Raw genomic sequence first — 20,339 nt, forward strand, 5'->3', positions numbered from 1 at the left:
ACGCGTGGATTCAAGAACGGCACGCTCTGTGCTCGCTTTGGCAGCGCATAGACGAAAACCGGAATAATACAGAGAAGCTCAGCATGGCCCCTGTGCAAGCAGGATGCACAAATTTGTGAGCGTTCCACATTTTTCAACAGACTCACAGACATGGAGAACAGGCTTGTGGTTGCCAAGGGGGAGGGGGAAGGGGTGGGATGGATGGGGGTTTGGGGTTAGTAGATGCAGACTATGACATTTAGATGGATAAGCAAGGAGGTCCTGCTGCATAGCTCAGGGCACTACGTCTGGTCTCTTGGAATAAAACATGACGGAAGATCGTATGAGAAAGGGAATGTATGTGTGTGTGTGTGTCTGGGTCACTTTGCCGTGCAGTGGAAATTGGCACGACATTGTAAATCAACTATACTTTAATTTAAAAAAAAACAAACAATGATGGACTCTACAACTGTGCCGAGGGAAAGAAACCCAGCTCATTCGGGTGCATCAACATACAATATGAGGCTGTGACATTTCTAAAACATACAGGTGTATGCTACACGGTTGAGGCTATAGAGCGAACCTGTACCAAAGGGGAATGGCGGGAGGGGATGGATTAGGCGTTTGGGATTAACATGTACACATTACTATTTGTAAAACAGATAATCCACAAGGACCTCCTGTATAGCACAGGAAACTCCACCCTACATCCTGTAGTAATCTTTAATGGAAGAGACTGGAAAAAAAAAAGGAATATACATATTTATATATACGTATATAGGAATATATATATTTATACATACATATAACGGAATCACTTGGCTGTATGCTTGCAACCAGCATATCATTGTAAAGCAACTCTATTTCAATACAAATATAAAAACAAAACCCAAAAGCTCCCACTGCACTGAGGAGCAGAGGTCTGATAAATATCAGATGTGTCCATTTTACGGTTCTGTGCTTCATTGGTAGACACATATATTTTTATACGTGTGTGTTACAAGGTATGTGATATTTCATAGGCAAAAACTGTGGCGAGGGTAGCAAGCGGCAACAGAAAAAACTATCTTACACACGATTTCAAGTGTATTTCTCTTCCTGAACCCTTCCCTGTAACTCAGCCTGACTCAGCCCCGCCGGCTGGATAAACCGGGATGCAACAACCTCCTCTGAGACACACTCTCAGACGCGGAGGCCCTGACCTTCAGCAGCCTGGCAGGCTGGATCCCTCCTGCCCCCTCGTTGCAGCCAGAGCTGGTGCGAGATGCAACTCTGACCCAGCCCTCAGCAGGCTCCGGCTTGCTCTTGAGTTAAACCCTAGACAACAGCTGTCTTTCTTCAAACAGCGGAAAGGCACGTTGCAGTCTCCCGGCAGGAAGAGGCAGGAAAGGCTACTCTGCTCACCTTTTTCGGTCAAGGAGCCCCCCTGCCCTGGACAGGCTCTGTGGCAGCTGTTGGTCTTGCTTTGCTCCCGCATTCACTGCAAACGTCGATTGTGGGGCCCCTACTGCTGCTGCGACCCAGCTCAGCATCTGCACCCCGACCTCTGAGGTGTGGTGGTGAGCCTCCCGCCGGCCCCCACGGCCTCATGTCTGCGATCCCTCTGCTTCTCCACAGACTCCCGCTTGCCTGGAGCTCTCCCCTGGCCAGTCTCACTTTATATTTATTTGATAAAGGGAGGGAAGTACCTGGCATGCAGTCGGCGCTCAATGGACGGGAGGTGCCCTCCTGTTCCTGAGGCCCGGTTTCACTCCTGCTGGCTGCGGCGGGTCCCTCCCTGAGCCAGTCTCCTGGACATGGAGTCGTGTCGGGCCGAACCTGCAGGAGGAAAGATGATGTAACTTGGCCCAGAGGCAGAGGCGGGAGGGGGAGAGAACCATTCAGGTACCGAGGGGCGCCCTGCTTTGGAAGAAAAGGCCACACAATCCTGGGGCCCGCATCTCGCCAGGTGATGGTGACATGGGGGACGGGGCCTTCTGTCCCCACCCATGGGCAGCCCGGAAATCCATGGGCCCTGGGCCCTGAGAGTCTGGCAGTGGAGGGAAGCCAGATGCTAACTATAGGGCTGCTCGGGGCTGGGTGGATGGTCTTCAGGCATCAGCTCACTAATTCAGCAGGTGAAAGCAGCAAACCATCTCCCGAGAACAGCAGAGCTTCCTCCGCTGTGAATTACCCCTGCTGGCTGCAGGGCTGGGCAGGAACACGCTGTCATTTATTTCCCCGGTTGGCGTTCCTGATGGTGGCTGACAAGGCGGAGTGCCAGGCAGCCTCTCCAGGAGGCTGGCAGGGGCTGGGGGCTTGGGGAAAGGGCTGGTTCTCCTTCTGGAGAAAGGGGGGCGGGGGCGGGGGTGGAGGTGAGGCACAGACCCTGAGAAGGGGAGGAGGGGCTGACACCTGTCCTGCCAGCTGCCTGGGGACCTGCTGCCCAGAGCCCCCAGCAATTGCTCCAAACCCATGGCTCCACTCGGGGGTGATGGGGACCCTGGGACACCATCATTTAATCGGGAACGTGCTCGGTTTTGGCTTCGAGGATTAATCACAAGTGACACCAGAGCTCCCAGGGCTGACAGAAGCGCCTCTCGTCGGGTGTCAGCTTGGATCGGGGTGAGCTGTCACAGACCCCATCCCCGGGAGGCGGCGGCCACGTGTCTCTCTCGAGGACACCATCTCCTTGGTGTCCTCACAGCCACTGGCCGGGGTTGGGGAGCAGGGGAGGGGCCAGCTGGCGTCCCAGCCTCGAGCAGCAGGGGTGTGCTCAGCCCAAAGGACAAAGGCACGGGGAAAGGACACTTGCATTAGAACAGAAGAATGCATTTGCATGTCCCTTCTTTTATAATCAGAAGAAAAGCCTTGAAGAAAATTAATTTCAGAGAGGTTCTAATTGCAGGAAAGGAAAAGCAGGTCTCTACTACCCGACATGTCAACGTAGGTTCGGAAAACGGAGGCACAAGACACTCAGTAATGAGGCTGAACTTCCTACGTCTCTGCCCTTGGAGTTCTGAGTACGCCCTTGAGAACGTGGTCCTAAGTCGGGGAGAGTGGAGACGATGTGTCTCCTGGGAGACGGACTCATTGGTAAAACATGCAACTGGTACAAACATCATCCCTGGGCTTATGGACTATTTTCTGTGCCAGGCGCTGTGCCAAGCCCAACTGCTCAAGGAGCCTTTGAGAAGGGGGGGGCACAGGGGGGTATCACCCCCGCTCCCACCACCATCACCTCAGTATAGCCAAGAATATAAAACTTGGGGAGTTCCCATGGTGGCACAGTGGTACCAAACCCGACTAGTATCCAAGAGGATGCAGGTTCGATCCCTGGCTTTGCTCAGTGGGTTAAGGATCTGGTGTTGCTCTGACCTGTGGTGTAGGTCTAGATGCGGCTCAGGTCCCACGATGTTGCTGTGGCTGTGGTGTAGGTGGCCACAGTTCCGATTCGACCCCTAGCCTGGGAACTTTCATATGCCACGAGTATGGCCCTAAAAAAAAAGGACAAAAAAAAAAGAGGAACGAAAATAAAGCCTGTGAGAGTTCAAAGAGTCATATAATTAGCATGAAAGGCAGGATTTAGATTTCCTCTTAATCCTTTTAATCACTATCATATAGCTCCTAGAATTGACCATTTTTAAAAAAAATTTTACCTTTTATTTTTTTTATTTTTATTTTTTGTCTTTCTGCCATTTCTTGGCTGCTCCCGTGGCATATGGAGGTTCCCAGGCTAGGGGTCGAATTGGAGCTGTAGCCACTGGCCTACGCCAGAGCCACAGCAACGCAGGATCCGAGGCGCGTCTGCAACCTACACCACAACTCACAGCAACGCCGGATCGTTAACCCACTGAGCAAGGCCAGGGATCGAACCTGCAACCTCGTGGTTCCTAGTCGGATTCGTTAACCACTGCGCCACAACGGGAACTCCAAAAATTTTTTCCTTTTAAATGACTCTCACACAAAAGTGAAAAAAAAAAGAAAGAAAGAAAGCGTATGTACCAAAGCTCCCTGAAACATCACTTTTAACACACAGCTTAAGACAGAACTAAAACCAAGCTCTCAGAGGGCAGATGTTGGCTCAGGATTCAAAGGAATAACTTTTGCTTCTCGGAAGAGGAATCGAGGGCTTTTTAGTGAGTTATGAGCTCCCCGTCTTTGGTGTTATTCAAGCACAGTCAGTGAGTATTCTGCCTCCGGGGAAGCCCATTAGTCCACAAACAGAACTTAAACACACAATTTTGTTGCCTCGCACATAAGAATAAACAGAGGACCAAGGATCACGTGCTGTTCAAGGAGAGCCTCCAGATGAAAGAAGGGATCAAAGAGACGAGTTGATACATGGAACCTGGAGGAAGCAGACAAGGCACAGAATAAGGGAAAACAGAAAAAAACCACAATCCAATAATTAAAATCCATTAAGAGATTAGCTATCACAGCCATAAAGCAATAGTAGGGTGCTTTGATGAGAGAACAATCAAAGAGCAAGAGAGAGTTCTAGCAATTAAAATCACATAGGGGAAGTTTATAATCCGCAGAAAGTTTGGAAGATAAAATGGAGAAAATCTCCCAAAAGTTAATAAGGAATTTAAGAGAAGGAAGAAAAGAAAGGGGGGAGGATGAAGTCAATTGAGGGGGTTTAATATCCAATAAATAGAAATCTTAGAAAGACTACAGAAGTCAGGCTTCTTTTCTTGTATGTCTTTTGGGGATATGATCAATTACAGGATGAAATTATCAGTACAATCAGTGGAAAAAGAACCTGCTCAGAATATCATTCTGAAATTTCAGGGCAGCAAGGACTAAGAGAGGATCCTAAAAGCTTCCGGGCAGAACACAGGAGGTCACGTGCAAAGGACTAGACGTAAGATCACATCAAATCTTCCAGCAGTAACACTGGACGCGGGAGAGGATGAGAGGATTGCCTTTGCCTTGGCGTTTCTGATGGAAAAGATTTCCAAGCCTAGGGTTCTAGTCCTACCCAAAATATCCTGTGCGAAGACAGGATCATGATATTTTCAGAAGGGCCTAGGTACCTGTTCTTCGGAAGCTACTGCAGGCTATGCTCCAGGACAAGGAGGGAATAAAGCAATGAAGAGGGAGGCAGGACGGGCAGGAAGCAGGGCAGCAAGGAAAGTTCCAGGACGAGAGGGACGTGGCCAAAAACAACTGGCCTAGATTCTGGCAAGATCAGGGAGGAACCACCAGAGGGAGATTGCCAGGGGGAGAACAAAGAAACATTATCTAGTATATTTGATAATTCAGGAAAAACTATTATTAGGCAAATAGGTCTGAGAGTCAGAAAAAAACTGATCATAGGTACATTACAAAAAAAAAAGAACTCGGCAAATAATAATAAAAAAAAGAAGACAGAGAGAGAGGCACTATTAATTTTGAAAGATACAAAAAGATAAGAAAGGAGACATAGTCACAGCATACACCCTGCCTGGACACAAACAATGCTGACCTGGTCACAAAGTAACACACACAACTGATCTACATGTCGGGAGGGAAAGTGCATGGAGCTGGGAACTAGGAAAAGGGAGCTAAGTTATCGTTTACCTAATGGTGCGTCAATAAATAATGTCTTAAAACCGACACATCAGTACGTAGCAACGTGAGCATACTATTTAGGAACAAGGAGGTAAATAACAGAAGGAAACAACATGCAGCAGAGTTAGACCTGCCTGCCTCAGGGGACAGGACTGGGGATGAGGAGAGCCAGGTTGAGAATGGGTGTTTCTTTGGTTGTTGTTGTTGTTGTTTCTGGTTTATTTTTGGCTGTGCCCACCGCATGCAGAGATTTCAGGGCCAGGGATCGAACCTGCACCACAGCCGTGACCCAAGCCAGAATGGTGATAACACCAGGTCCTTAACCCAATGAGTGGTCAGGGAACTCCAGGAATGGATGTTTTTCATTACATGCCTACCTTCCTTGGTAACACTGCATGACCTATGTATTGTCATGGGAAAGAAAAATCATGAAAAATTACAGGTTGGTGGTTAGAAATTTGGACCATGCACTTGAGTACAAAGTCTAAGAGAATGAGAGGCTGGCGGTAGCGGATATTAAGCTACTGTATATCGAATAAACAACAAAGGACCTACTGTACAGCATAGGGAACCATAGTAGAAAAGAATATTCAAAAGAGAATGTGTATGTGTGTATAACTGAATCACTTTGCTGTGCAGCAGAAATTAAAACAGTATACGTCAACTATACTTCGGTGAAAAAATATTAAAATAAAATCGGTTACCTCCATTCTCTACACACTTACCTTATTCCACCTTTTGTAACACCTGTCAAACAGCTCACCCCCTCACAGATCAGAAATGCTAGATGCCACCCCCCTTAACCTTCACAGGAGCCGGATACGCTTGGTTTTATCATTCCCGTTTCATGATGAGGAGGTAGGATCAGACAGCTAAACAATGAGGCGAGAGGCCACAGCCACTAAGTGGCAGAGCAGAGATTCCAACTCCCATCCAAGGGCTAAAAAGCGGCGACCTGATCCTGCTTAGCTTCAGAGACCAGATGAGATCGGGGCGTTCAGGGCGGTACAGCCAGAGACCAGAGCTTCCAACTCAACCTTTGCTGACTCAGCATCACCTGACCTTATTAAACTAGCCACCATCACAGCTAACACTTAGGAACCTTAGCATCTAATCTAACCAATCAGACTCCTCGCTTCCTAGGCTCCATAGCATCCTCTGCTTTGCTTTATTCCTTCATTTTGCTGGAGCATATCCTCTCAGAGCTGCTTAAGAAAAGGCACATGGGAGCTGCTAGCAGCAGACGCTGTGCTAAATGCTCCATGTGGATTAACTCCTTTAATGCAACAACCCTGCAGGCTGGATACTGCCGCTCTCCCCAGGGGATAGAAGAGGGAGCAGGTTAGAGAGGGTCGGCTGCCTGCTACACGTCTGCCACATTCTGCATCCTCCCTTCCCCCCATCTCCGCAGCAGAGCTCAGCACGACGCCTTCCTCTTAGAAGGTGGTGTTCAGTATGCATTTGTTGGGCGAATAAATAAAAATCCGGTCCTGCATAAAATGAACACTGAGGCTGCTATCACTTCAAATCCAGTGCCAAGCCCTTTGGAAATGTGCTGTCTCTGGGGGACAGACTTCTCCGAGATCCGCCCCAGTGCAAAACCTCGGGAATGAGGAGGGGGTCAACCGTCCATTAGATGAATTCGTCTCTGATTAATTGATTTGCCTGGATGATTGGAGTGAGAGGCTTGAGATGAAGGGTTTAATTATTCCAATGAAACCTCCACTTAATTGAAAGGACTTCTGGCAAAAAAAAAAAAAAAAAAAGGAAAAAGGAAAAAGATTATTGAAAAGGATGGTCTAGTGCCTGTGAGAAAGCGCAGGAGTCATGGGTACGCGCCAGCACTCCGGTCTCTGGTGTTTACCGCCCAGAAATGAAAGCCTTATGGAAAAGAACAGAACCTGCCTCTCCTGCGTGCCTGCTCCCTGCAGTCCCCCCGCCCCATCCATACCAAGGGGCACCTGGAGAAGCAGCTAGAAAACTCCCCCTGCAAAGTTCTTCTCTGGCCTTCCAGTTAACTTTTTAACCTCTCTCTCAGCTCACTGAACTGAAATATTGAGATGATAATATTTCCCATGAATTAACATGTGTACGGCAATCAGCAGAGCGTCACTGATACATATTTTGAAAGTAGCAATTATCATTTGACATTCACCGTGGAGTGGCAGACACTGCCAGCTGCCGACCCAGCATCCATCCTCTCTCTTACTTATTAACAGAGCCTTGATTTTGTTTGGAACATGACTGGGCTCATCTCGAAAAACCTTATTTCCAGGCTCCCTTGCAGCCAGACTTGTGGGTGTGACACAATTCTGGCCAATGAGATGTCAGGGGGGCAGAATCAGGGGAGAAGCACCTTTTGTTTGTCTCTGTCTTCCTACCTGGAATGTGGATGCAATGCCTGGAGGCAGAGCAGCTATCTTGTGAGCATGAAGACAAAGGCCACACTCAAGTATGGCTGCACTGAATGCTACAAGGACTTTGGGTCCAAGCCAACATTTGAGTTCTTGCTTCAGGAGAAGAATAAAATCCCTCACCTTGTATGTATAAAACTCTTATTTTGTTTCTATGCCTTGCAGCCCCGAGCCATTCTAGCAGATACACATGGCAAAGAAGATCTAAGCCTTTTGAGAAAATCCCATAGGTCCCAGCCATAGACTTTCAAGACTACAATCTGGGCAGCTTCCTTATCTATTTCTTCCTACTTCTTTTTTTCTAGATACAAAATCAGAGTAAGCAAGCAATCAATATGGACTGACCACTGCCTGTGAATAAAGTCTTGCAGTGACAGAAATGGCACAACTCCGAGGGCCGAGCCCAGGAAAGGGTAACGAACACTACACCACCGTCCACCTGCTTAGCCATTCCCAGCTGCCAGTGCAGAGGCAGGACCATCTATCCTGCCCGCTAGGTTCCGCCTCAGATCCCCGCTGTGCCCTCACGTTTCAGCCAATCTCTAATCACGGTTCCCGCTTCTATCACACCCAGTGAACTCATCTCTTCTCTCCAGCTCTCATTATTCCACGTGCACCCCCCCCCCAATCTCAAGTTACAGCGAGACCTCTCGGCCACCACCACAGGCATATCCTGGCCGTCAGCCCAGGGCACTGCCCACCACCCCTGAGCATCTCCTTGGGCACCAGGCCGCCTATAATATTTCTACCTGACACTCACAAGGTGCTTCGTCCATCCACCTGCTTTCAGGTAACCTGGGTGAAGGGCCAATAGCCTCCGTGGACTAAATATGCCTCAACTCAATAGCTTTTAGGAAAGGAAGACATATCGGTGGGCTGTTAGGGTTTGCAGGTGGTGGGGGCACACTTACTGAGCTCAGGAACCAAGACGTGGCAAACACCGCCCCCTCCCCCTCCGCGGGCCCTGCCACACGCCAGACGTCTGTGGTAGTGGCTTCCGACTTTCACCCAGGAGGCAGGGCATTTTATTTTATTTACTTTGCTATTTGTCTTTTCAGGGCTGCACCCGAGGCATATGGACGTTTCCAGGCTAGGGGTCGAATCGGAGCCACAGCTGCCGGCTTACACCACAGCCACAGCAATGCGAGTCTGAGCTGTGTCTGCGACCTACACCACAGCTCACGGCTACGCCAGATGCTGGACCCGCAGAGCGAGGGCAGGGATGGAACCCACGTCCTTGTGGATACTAGTGGGGTTCGTTACCACTGAGCCACGATGACGGGAGCTCCCAGGCAGGGAATTTTAGAGGGGCGTTCACACTGCCAGTACCAAAGGAGAGGCTTCTTCTCCCCCTCTGGCTCTCACTTTGCCAGCACCTGCAGAGGAGCTGTTGTGAAAAGCACAATTAGGAAGGACAGATTTAAATTGTCCTGAAATGTGTATCAATGTATCGCATTGGTTTTTTTTTTTTTTTGTCTTTTTGCCTTTTCTCCGGCCGCTCCTGCAGCATATGGAGGTTCCCAGGCTAGGGGTCTAATCAGAGCTGTAGCCACCTGCTTACTCCGGAGCCATATCAACCCGGGATCCAAGCTGAGTCTGCAACCTACACCACAGGTCATGGCAACGCCAGATCCTTAACCCACTGAGCGAGGCCAGGGACCCAACCTGCAACCTCATGGTTCCTAGTCGGATTCGTTAACCACTGCGCCATGACGTGAACTCTTCGCACTGGTTCTTTAGAAGTGTTTGCTCTGTCTGGTTTCCAGGCCCGCGCACATGACAAGCTGACAGCTCCGATGGTCTCCGTGAGCCGTGCCTGGACACCCCTTTCCAAACACCCGTCCCAGGGTGTGGGCTCACCCTCCCTGGCTCCTGGGAAGTATAGCCTTGCTCCAAGCTGGGCCCAATGGAGATGAAACTGCTCTCTGTGGCTGTCTTCCAGGCCCGATCGGCAAGCCCGCCTTGCCCACGGGGCCCTCAGCTCACCCAGACCGCCTGCTGGTTCCAATCCCAGAGGGCTCTGTGCTTTCAAAGAGAGATCCTTGGCTTCATCGACCCACCTGAGAAAATTCCCCATCGTTGCCATACTCTTTGCTGTCTTGGCCACCATTGGATGATCTGGGTTGGAAGCTCGGAGAGTCCACGGCGCGTCTGTGAATTCTTCACGTCCGCCTCACGGCCTGGCGCTCAGCCACGCTGACGCGGAGTGGGTTTTCCATAAACATTTGTTGAACTGGATGTTCTCATGACCTGGGGTTTGGGGACGAGCACATTCCGTGGCTGCAGAACTGTATTCACTCAACCGAGAACTGAGCGAGTGCCAGTGGCATGATCTGCCCAGGCTGGTGGTTCTGGGGACTCCAAGGGCACGGGCGCGCCCACCGCCCCGTCCACGCTGTGCTTTCCAGCCGGTTTGGCCCTTATTTCCACATCTGCTGCAAACTTGTCATGCTCCGTGTGTCTCCAGCCGCCGCCCAACTGCAGGTTGGGGTCAAAGTCTCCTTCCAGAATCCACCTTGGGGAGAGACTTGGTTTCCACTACTCAGAAGCAACCCTGAAGTGGGACACGCAGCAGGTATTTTGGTGCAGAAACTGCAGAGAAGGTGAATTCTAGCACAGGAAGGGTGGGCGGAGACCATGAGCTCCTTTCCAGGTTGGGGTCTACAGGGGGCTGGCAGCATGGAAGGGACAAACCCGGACCCAGGCAGCCCTAGCCGTGAGCACTCACGGGCAGAGTCCTGCCCCAGTGCCTCTGAAGCTGGCGTGTGAGTGTGGAGTGAGCCCGGCGGCCCCGAGAATCTTCTCAGTGAGAAGCCTGGGTCCTTGCGTTTGGTAGGAAAGGTCGCCAGCATCATCAAATACAAGCCCTCCTGGAGGGCAGCCAAGAATGAGACCTGGAAGCTTCTGTGGGAGCCACAGGCAGACTTAAATCTTCCCTTTTTATCTTCTTGTCTCGCTTGGCTGCACCGCATCCCACAGGAGCATGAGACAAGGTTAGGAGACGGGCTGGCCCGGGGCCTCTGGACGTCCACGGGGGCCGAATGCAGAGTTTGCTAAGAGGGTACTTCGGAGGCGTCTTGAAGCAGGCGAGGGAGAGCCTCACTCCCTCATTCATTCACTCACTCATTTACTCACTCACTCATTCATTCACTGGATTCAATGACCATTACTAGCTGCAGACGACAGAAGACTAAGAAAGAGGAACAGACTAGAGAAGGTTCAAGAGAAAAAAAAGACAAGAACAAGTGAGGCTAAGATACAAGGGACACGTGTAGGGACACTCGGAGCGGAGCAAAGGAGGCAGGGAAAGAGAAACCCAAAGGGACAGAGGTGAGAAAGCCTCGCAGATTCACTGGAAGTAAGAAGAGGAGGCGGGAGAGAGCTGGGAGCGGTGGCTGGGGAGGAGGGACAGAGGCAGAGGACCCCGGCCTGGCCTGGCCCTTGTTTGAAGGCAAGTGCCCTCTCCTCTGAGATGCAAAGCTGAGGCCCGGCCCAGCCCGCCACCAGGGCTGGGAGGGCAGTCACTCGGGTACCCCCTGCAGCTAGGACGGAGTTATCTCCTGTGCCCAGGGCTGGTGTCCTTTGAGGCCTGGAGCCAGCTGCACACAGAACACGCTCGGGTCTCTCTCTTCTGCATTTATAAGACACACTGAAAATCTACTTAGGTTCAATGCGGTCATCAATTTCAAATGCATTTTGAGCGGTGGGACCGCCTACTTTATGAAATGCCTTGGGGACAGGGAGACGCAGGAACACTCTGAAAAACCCATTTTCATGTGTTTGAAAATAACTCCACCAGAGAGTTCAATCAACTAGAAGGTTTGTATCTAGAAAGAGGCACATTTTGGGTTTTCTTATATGGGTGCAGCGTGGTGGCGGCGGGGGTTGGGTGCCTCTGCCTCCAGCTTTGTAACCCTCCATCATCCAGGGAGAATGCCGGCAGGTGCATCAGGCCTGCTTCCTTGGCAGCAGCGGGGAAGCCAGAGGCGCGAAGCTCTGACTTTCCCAGCTGCCAAGGGCTCCCAGGGCCTCTTTTCTTGAGAGGCCTTCGGGGCTGGTGGAAAGGCTGATGCAGGAAGCAGCAGACCAGGCTTTTGTGCAGACCTCAGACTTCTGCCGACACTCCGAGGCGCTCAGGGCTCAAGGTCAGAACTGTGCTTCCTCAGACCTCGGCCCCTGCGAAGAGGAAGGGAAAGCAGGGGGACGGTTTGAGGGCTGGTGGCGGCGGGGGGTGACTCTGTGAAGATGGGAGTTTCTCCTTCAGCTATTGACTTAGAGAGCTGGGCTGGGGGAGGCGACAGGTTCCACAAGCGGGTGCCCTCCCCCCCAACACAATGACGATGGAGCACTTGCTGGTGTGAAGTGACGTCATCCCCCCCAAAAAGGCAGGGGCTGTGGGGGAGAAGGACTGCAGGAATTCTACGCTCATCAAGCAAAAAGAGAGTCAAACCCCCAAATCTTTGCATCCAGAGAGAAAGCCAGCTCCTGTTGCTTCCCTGTGCTCTAGAGGAAGGGATCCGGCCCTGAAATGAGAGAGTCCTGGGTTCTGCCGTTTTCAGCTGTGTGGCCTCGGGCACACAGCTTAACCCCTCTGAGCCCCCATTTATTGTTCTGCAAAATTGGACACGCAGCACCTACATCTTAGGGTTGCTGCCATGCACACAAGGCACTTAATCAATATCACTCAGTTCTCCCCTTCAGGAGCCTCTGCTTCGGCGTCCCGTATAATTACCTCCAGATCAAACGGATCTTAGAATCCTCAGTCCTTTTGCCTGGGCTTCTGATTTGCAACTCTGCCCTCCGGGGTTGTCAGCATCTGTCTCCTGTGTTGCCTACGATCCTCCAGGGAGGACCGCCTCCAATGTCCCTGTCCCCCTGTGGCCTAGCGAGCATCCTGCACCAGGAGGCGTTTCGTATTTATAAGGTGATCAATTTCCACTGGATAAGTGTTGGCGCTCCTCTCCCATTTGAGCTCCCTCTCTTCAGTGGGCCAGACTTCCATCTCGGCGTGTGCAGGGCGGCTTTCCCAGACAGCCGGCTGATGGGATCGCACGCCCTTCGTCCGCATCTGACTTGTTTTGCTGAGACTGCAATTCAGATCTAAGTGCCAATCTAGCTTGTCGCCTCCATCAGTCATGGACGGGAGGCCCAGAAGACCCACCCCTCCAGCTTCTGATCTGCTGCGACAGAGCCATCTCATCACAAGCCATCTCTACGGAGAAATGCAGGAAAGCCAGTGGGCCCTCCCACCCTGCACTGGCTGGAACGGCCAAACCTCAGGTCCGGGGGATGGCAACAACGGGTTTCTGCAAGGTGCTCCTTCCCAGGGCCACCTCAGGAGTCTGAAGGACCTGCTGCATGTTCCTTCTTTCCTTTCTTTTATTTATTTACTTTTTTGGCCATGCCCTCAGCATGCGGAAGTTCCCAGCCAGGGATCGAACTGGCGCCCCAGCTATAACCAGAACCACCCAGTGACAACGCTGGATCCTCAGTGTGCTGAGCCACGAGGGAACTCCCTGCTGCACGTTCAAGGAGAGCCCATTCCGGCCACTGGTGTGCTGGAGTTCCATGTGTGGAATCCTAACTCTTTGAAAACGGAGAACCCAATATCAGCCAGCATTTGGGGGAGTCGGCCCAAGTAATGTCCCTCCCTCACTGTAAGAGGTCACAGGACGTTTACAGAAACCTCCTCACCTTCTGACATCTGGGGGCACTCGTTCTAGGTCAGAGGTAGGGACAGGATGACTCAGATACAAGCCCCAGGGGTAGGGGCAGGCTGGTCTAAGAAGAGATGCTATAAGGCAAAGAGCTGGCTAACCTGCCCCCTGCAAGTTCCATGTGTGGGACTGGCCAGACCTCGGCCCTGCTTCCCAGCAGGAAAGCAGCAATCCAGATGGTGGGCGATGGAAAACTGCAGGACGCAGCAGCGATTTTTTAGTTTTTAGCGGGGCAGGAAGACAAGACGGGCGCCTCCCTCCCCAGCACATCTGCTCACTCAGGAAAGGACTCGGGCGGGAACGGTGACAACAGCCCTTTCCCAATCCTTCTGGGATGGACGGCAGCCTGAGGAAGTTCCAGATGCCTGATCTGTGCCATTTCCCCTTTTTCTGTGTGTCTTGTGGCAACATCACCATTTACCGGAGACATTTTTGGAAGAATACAGCGCGATGCCTACAGCCGGCGCACTTACGGCCACTGTTATTATAACAATGAGTGTTTCCATGCGACAGAAGTGAAATTCAAACCAGATTTTCTCTCCTGAGATGCTCTGCCAAAGAGACCGCGAGGGAGTAAGTTAGTTTAAATGCATTAATCGAGCATCCACTGCGCTGGGAAAGAAAAAGGCGTGTGTGTTCAATTAAGCGTCAGGCTTCAGAGAGGGAGAGAGAGGAGGAGGCTCAGGAAGGGTCTCTCAACTCAGAATTCACTCCGAAATCAACAGCTCTCTCAAGGAAGGGGCCCCCGCCCCTCCTCCCACCCCTGCAGCCCCACCCTTCAATCAGCCCTGGGCTCTTCTGGTTCCCTTTACTTGGGCACGTCAAGGGCTGGCTGTAGTTACCTGTTATCATGTACTCAGGAGCAGACCCAAACGGCAGCTCGGCGAGGCTGGCTGTGGCTGTAGGCTTCTCCCCCGTCAAAGGGGCCACCACAAAACAGAGCCACCCTGGGGTGGGCGGTGGCCATGGGCCGACTTCCCGCTTCTCCCACCTCCCTCTGCCCAGCTTCCCTGCCCAGACCTGGCAGCCGTGAACCCTCAGGGCCAGTGACCTTTAAAGTGAAGACATCTGTATACAGATGGCCAGCAAACACATGAAAAAATGCTCAACATCGCTGATTATAAGAGAAATGCAAATCAAAACTACCATGAGATACCACCTCACACCAGTCAGAATGGCCATCATTAATAAATCCACAAATAACAAGTGCTGAAGGGGCTGTGGAGAAAAGGGAACCCTCCTGCACTGTTGGTGGGAATGTAAACTGGTACAGCCACTATGGAGAACAGTTTGGACATACCTTAGAAATCTATACATAGAACTTCCATGTGACCCCGCAATCCCACTCTTGGGCATCTATCCGGACAAAACTCTACTTCAAAGAGACACGTGCACCCGCATGTTCATTGCAGCGCTATTCACAAGAGCCAGGACATGGAAACAACCCAAATGTCATCAACAGATGACTGGATTCGGAAGAGGTGGTATATATACACAATAGAATACTACTCAGCCATAAAAAAGAATGACATAATGCCATTTGCAGCAACATGGATGGAGCTAGAGAATCTCATACTGAGGGAAATGAGTCAGAAAGACAAAGACAAATACCATATGATATCACTTATAACTGGAATCTAATATCCAGCACAAATGAACATCTCCTCAGAAAGGAAAATCATGGACTTGGAGAAGAGACTTGTGGCTGCCTGATGGGAGGGGGAGGGAGTGGGAGGGATCGGGAGCTTGGGCTTATCAGACACAACTTAGAATAGATTTACAAGGAGATCCTGCTGAATAGCATTGAGAACTATGTCTAGATACTCATGTTGCAACAGAACAAAGGGTGGGGGAAAAATGTATACATGTAAGAGTAACTTGATCCCCATGCTGTATGGTGGGAAAAAATATATATAAAATAAAAAAATGCCAATCATCAAAAAAAAAAAAAAAAAGAAGAAGAAGAAGAAGAAGACGTCTGGAGTTCCCATCATGGTACAGCAGAAACTAATCCGACTAGGAACCGTGAGGTTGTGGATTCCATCCCTGGCCTCGCTCCATGGGTTAAGGATCCGGCACTGCCGTGAGCTGTGGTGTAGGCCGGCAGCTGAAGCTCCAATTGGACCTCTAGCCTGGGACCATCCATATGCCACGGTGTGGCCTTGAAAAAAAAAGCCAAATAAATAAAAAAAATAAAACGAAGACATCTTGCACATACAATGGAATATTACTTGGCCATGAAAAGGAAGCAAGTACCGATTCACGCTACAACACGGAGGGAAATCTCAAAAGTGTTATACTGAGTCCAAGAAGCCGGACACCAAAGGGCACAGACTGTGTGAGTCCCTCGACGTGACAAGTGCATCAGGGGAAACCCACACAGTCAGAAAGAAGACCGGCACTGGCTGGGGGGCTGGGTTGGGGGTGGTGCTGATGGGAACGGGATATATCTGGGGGTAATGAGAATGTTCTGGAACCAGAGAGAGGTGGCAGTTGCACCGCATCGTGGATGGGCTAAATGCCATGGAATCGTTCACTTTGAAACAGGGAAGGTTGACATGCAAATCTTGCCTCCTATCAAATCAGATCGCAGCTACAATTCCTTGAGCACATGCGAGGCATCAGGTTGTGAACCAAGACTAACCCCAACCCTTTGAGAGCCCTGCCGGAAGGCATCTGGAAGGCCTGGTTCATTCTGATGAGGAAATAAGGAAATTGAGGCCGGGGGCTGGCGGGGGGGGTTGTGCGGGGAGGGGAGTCAGGGAGTCCTGTGCTCTGCTGTGTTCTTCCCCCGCTAGTTTTTCACAGCTCAGGTGCTGGAAGACGTGGGAATTGGGAGCTCAACTTCCGTGGGATGCTGCGAGAGGAGCAGAGGCAGCAAAGGGGGTTGGGGTGAGGGTTTGAAGAGGGGATGGGGCCAGAGAAAACGGAACAGGAACTCAGAGTTTTATTTAGTACTCACAGGTGCGGGGCCGAGAAAAGGACAGAGAAATGAAGCAAGATGCCCGTAAGGGGAGGCGAGCCGGTGGCGGGGAGCACGGCGGGGGGCCGGGGGAGGGAAAGCAGGGTCGGACCGAGGAGGGGCTGCTCCCCTCTCAGCATCCCCGTCAGTCGCATCCCTCCCCTGCCAGCTCCTGCGACCCTTGCACATGAACTTGAGCAACAGCCTTCAGTCTGGCTCACCTGTTTTAAAAGACGCCAGTGAGCTCAAAACACAAATACTGAGACTCACATTTTCCACGTATCTTTGCAAGATCAGGGGCGTCAGAAAGACGGCGTCACAAGACATCTCCAAACACGCGGACTTTCCTTCTGAGGCGCGCTGTGCTGCGACGCCTCCCTTCGCTTGGGCTGCTGTGCCAAAGTGCCTTTGATTGGATTTGTCAGGGTTGGGGGCCGGTGGGCGTTTCTTTTTCACTTTCTCTGCCACCAGGAACCGGCGGACAGGAGCCCATGTTTTTCTGATGCTTCACGCTTCCTACACAGTTGTGACGGAAATAACTCCACCACGTCTCTGAAAGTACCAGTGACGGGAATTTGGGAATCTTTGTGCTCAGAGATCACCTCGAGCTTCTCGCTGTGTAAGCGAAAGCTTTTAAATCAGATGCAAACCGGAAAGACCTTTTTTTTCTTTTTTTTGCATGTGCCAAATGACACCATCACCAATAATGAAGTAAGGCACCCCTCCACGCTGCCCCCAGACACTGTAGACAGATACAGAGTTGAAGCCGTCAGGGAGTCGGGGAGCCTGGTGCTTCTGTGGTCCATACACAAAGGCCAGACGTGCAGGCCGGCTGGGGCTTCATCTGGCAGGAGGTGACATTTCTGCATCAAGGGGTGTTCTCTGTTGCGTGACTGCGATGCCATGAGTTTATCCCTGTTTCTCATTTTAAAGGATGCCTCTGAGACCCAGCTGGCTTCAAACCAGTGTGGTCCGCTGACCTCCTCAAAGTAGGCTCTAGTCTTTAATAAACAAAAGTCCCTGGAGCGGCGGGGCCGGGGCCGGGGGGCGGGCACAAAAGGTTTTTCAACCCCCCAGGACTCAATGGATTCCTGAAGCATTTCATTAGGAAACGAGGGACCTTCTCAGATGCCTCCCGGGTGGGGAACGGGAGGGGAGACCTCCCTGGGGGCCTGGGCCTCCTGCCTCCCTGGTAAGCCCTTTGCCCCCCTCCAACTGGGCCGGTCCTCCCGGGATTCTGGATCAAAGGTCTCCCGCTAGGCTCAGCTCTGCCATCTCTTTCTCTCTCTCTCATTCCATTTCACTTGTGGGCAGGGACTGGGCTTAGCTGTTGGACAATGTTTAGCAACAGGATGGCGTTGGCATCTTAAAACACCTGGGAGGGGCTGATGGACAGGTGCTGCCCGGGGAGGGCAAGCCTGTGGGGCTGTGAGCTTCAGATCAAGGGAAGGGCCCCCTGCTTCTGGGAACAGACGCTCACACACTTCCTCTCCACCCAACTGGGGCTGGGGGCACCTCACTCCTTCCACAGGAACCCATGGCGGATGCCCACCCCCATTCCTCGGCCCCTTGCACCGGCCTCCCTCGGAAGAACGTTAAAAACCCCAGGACGTAAAGATGAGGGCATTCTGGTCCAAATCAATCATCAGGCATTTATTGGAAGGCTTCTCTGGGCTCCAGTCCACGCTCTGCAATCAAAGCTACAGCAGAAAATAGCTGCCCCGCCACCTGCCGTTGAGAGTCGGCTGTGTTGTTTAGGAAATTAAGACGGAAAAAGAACACGCATGAGCCTGAGAGAGCACATGGCCGGGACGAGGGCAGGACCAGCAGGCGAGCGGCTTGGGAAACAGCACGGCAGTCCCCTGACCTGTCGCAGAGGTCACCTCGCTGACCGAGGACGTGGACGCATAGCTTGGCGCACGGGTCCGAGTAAGAGCACCAGCCGGTTGGAAAACATACTCACGTGTTTGCAAACTAGCTCTGCCCCAGGTCTGGCCAGGGGTCTCTCCAGGGTCTCGCAAACTCCCTCTCCTCCAGCGCGGTGGCTGCCAGGCCCCAGAAAACGCTGATGCTGCAGGGACGGGTGGCCTCCCCGGAAGCCCGCACAACACCCTGCTCAGAGGCTGCCTCTATTTTTAGCAGGGGCAGAGGTGGGGGCTGGGGTGGGCTGCCACACTTCCCTTTTTATTTTTGTTCTGAGCAGAGGCTGTGGGTGACTTTCCGCGGAGGGGGAGGCTGGGAGGAGGGGCTGTGCTCTCTCTGGCAGGCGGGGCGCTGCAGAGAACAGGGGGGGCATGTCTGCCATGGGGGGGGGGCAGCGAGGATGGGGGGGAAGAAGGAGAGGGAAGAGGGGCCAGGAGCTCAGGGTCACCCCAGCCCCACCCTTCCTGCTGTCCCTGCCCCTGGGCCAGACCTCAAACCTCGGTCCTGAGTTTGAACTGCCCAGAGGAGGAAGGCCAGCTGATGGGAAGTGCGGGGCCCAGAACATCCCAGGGAAGATGCTTCCGTGGGCGTCGCTGGGGCTGCCCAGAGCAGATGCGCCATTGCGTCTTCCTCCTCTGGACATCTTGCTCTCCCACTGACCCGGCTCCCCCGGCAACGGTGCCTTCCCTTCCCCTGCTGTCTGGATCTCACCCTGCAGGCTGCCACAGGGCGGGGACCACCGCCCCCCCCCCGGGGGGGGGGTGAATCCTGGGCACAGACGCCTGGGGATGGATGGGCTAGCAGAATTCTCAGGCAGAGAGCGAGCTGTTGGTGGGGGATGGCGGTGATGCGTGACAGTCGCCTGTCCGAGGGTCCTGCACGCCTGGGTGATCCCTGGTGCTTGGCCCCGTCCCCTTTCCCCGAGGCCTGCGATGCTTCCCTGTTCCCACGCAGCCAGACCCACGTTTCTCACCTTCTGCTCTGTGGCCCCACACACGACAGAGCCCGGAGCTACCCATTCAGCCTGGTTCCTCTATTCTCAGCCTGGAGCCTTTCCAGCCCCCTTTCCTTTTCTAAAAAAACCACGGTGTGATCAGTAAGCTGCACGCATCTTAAACACTCAGTTTAACGAGTTCTGAAGAGAACACTGCTGTCACCAAGACCCCAGTGGAGAAACAGGGCATGCCACCGCCTCCTCTTCCCCACCCCCACCCCAGAGGCAACTTCGACTGAGCTTTCTCAGTTTTGCCTTTTGCTGGACCTCGGGGAAATGCGTCAGCATGGCAGGCTCTCTCTAGGATGTGGCTTGTGCCGCTCAGCACGTTGAGGGCATCCGCAGCGACCCGTCCTTGTGTGTCCACTCGCCTGCTGATGGACGTTCGGGGTACAGTCCCAGCTCCCCTCCTGGGACCTCCCCGTACGAATCTTCACGTGTTGTCCGGTCTGTTGCATAAAGGACCCCACATGCTGGGTCACACGGTCCGTGCGCATTTAACGCTGCAAGAGGCCCAGCCCTGTCATTCTGCGTTCTCGCCAGCAGGGGGCCAGCGTTCCAGTGGCTCCGCGCCCTGGTCAGCACTTGGCCGTCAGGTTCTCCCATCTGGGGCTCGCCATGCTGTTCCTTCTCTCTGCACACCCCACGCTTCTCGCCTCATGTCCCTTCTTGCCCTCCCCCCGCCCACCGGGACCACTCCTCCTGTTACATCCGCCCCTCCCTGCCGCGCCCCGAGTACAAGGCTGAAGAGCGTCCCCTTAGACCCCTGTCCGCCTGGAAGTTCAGAACGTGACCTTTGCCTGGAATCAGGGTCT

The 20,339-nt window shown here is 52.6% G+C and overlaps 1 protein-coding gene and 1 non-coding gene across 5 annotated transcripts in view; one reads left to right on the plus strand and one right to left on the minus strand.

The window, feature by feature from the left end:
- CARD11 (caspase recruitment domain family member 11) overlaps positions 1-20,339 on the minus strand; it is a 123,079-nt gene that overhangs the window by 41,539 nt on the left and 61,201 nt on the right. For 3 of the 4 annotated variants that reach the window (XM_047779446.1, XM_047779444.1, XM_047779448.1), the window contains exon 2: positions 1,668-1,797. In XM_047779446.1, the coding sequence (XP_047635402.1) occupies positions 1,668-1,674 (7 nt within the window). In that variant the 5' untranslated portion in view covers positions 1,675-1,797. Of the gene's footprint in view, positions 1-1,667; positions 1,798-18,570; positions 18,911-20,339 lie in introns of those variants that run through there. The other variant, XM_047779445.1, reaches the window with a different exon arrangement.
- LOC125128523 (U6 spliceosomal RNA) lies at positions 29-134 on the plus strand. The gene has a single exon (XR_007135233.1). It is a non-coding gene; the product is annotated as a U6 spliceosomal RNA (small nuclear RNA).

This window comes from Phacochoerus africanus, chromosome 5 (genome assembly GCF_016906955.1).
Source record: "Phacochoerus africanus isolate WHEZ1 chromosome 5, ROS_Pafr_v1, whole genome shotgun sequence".
In the NCBI taxonomy this organism is placed as follows: Eukaryota; Metazoa; Chordata; class Mammalia; order Artiodactyla; family Suidae; genus Phacochoerus; species Phacochoerus africanus.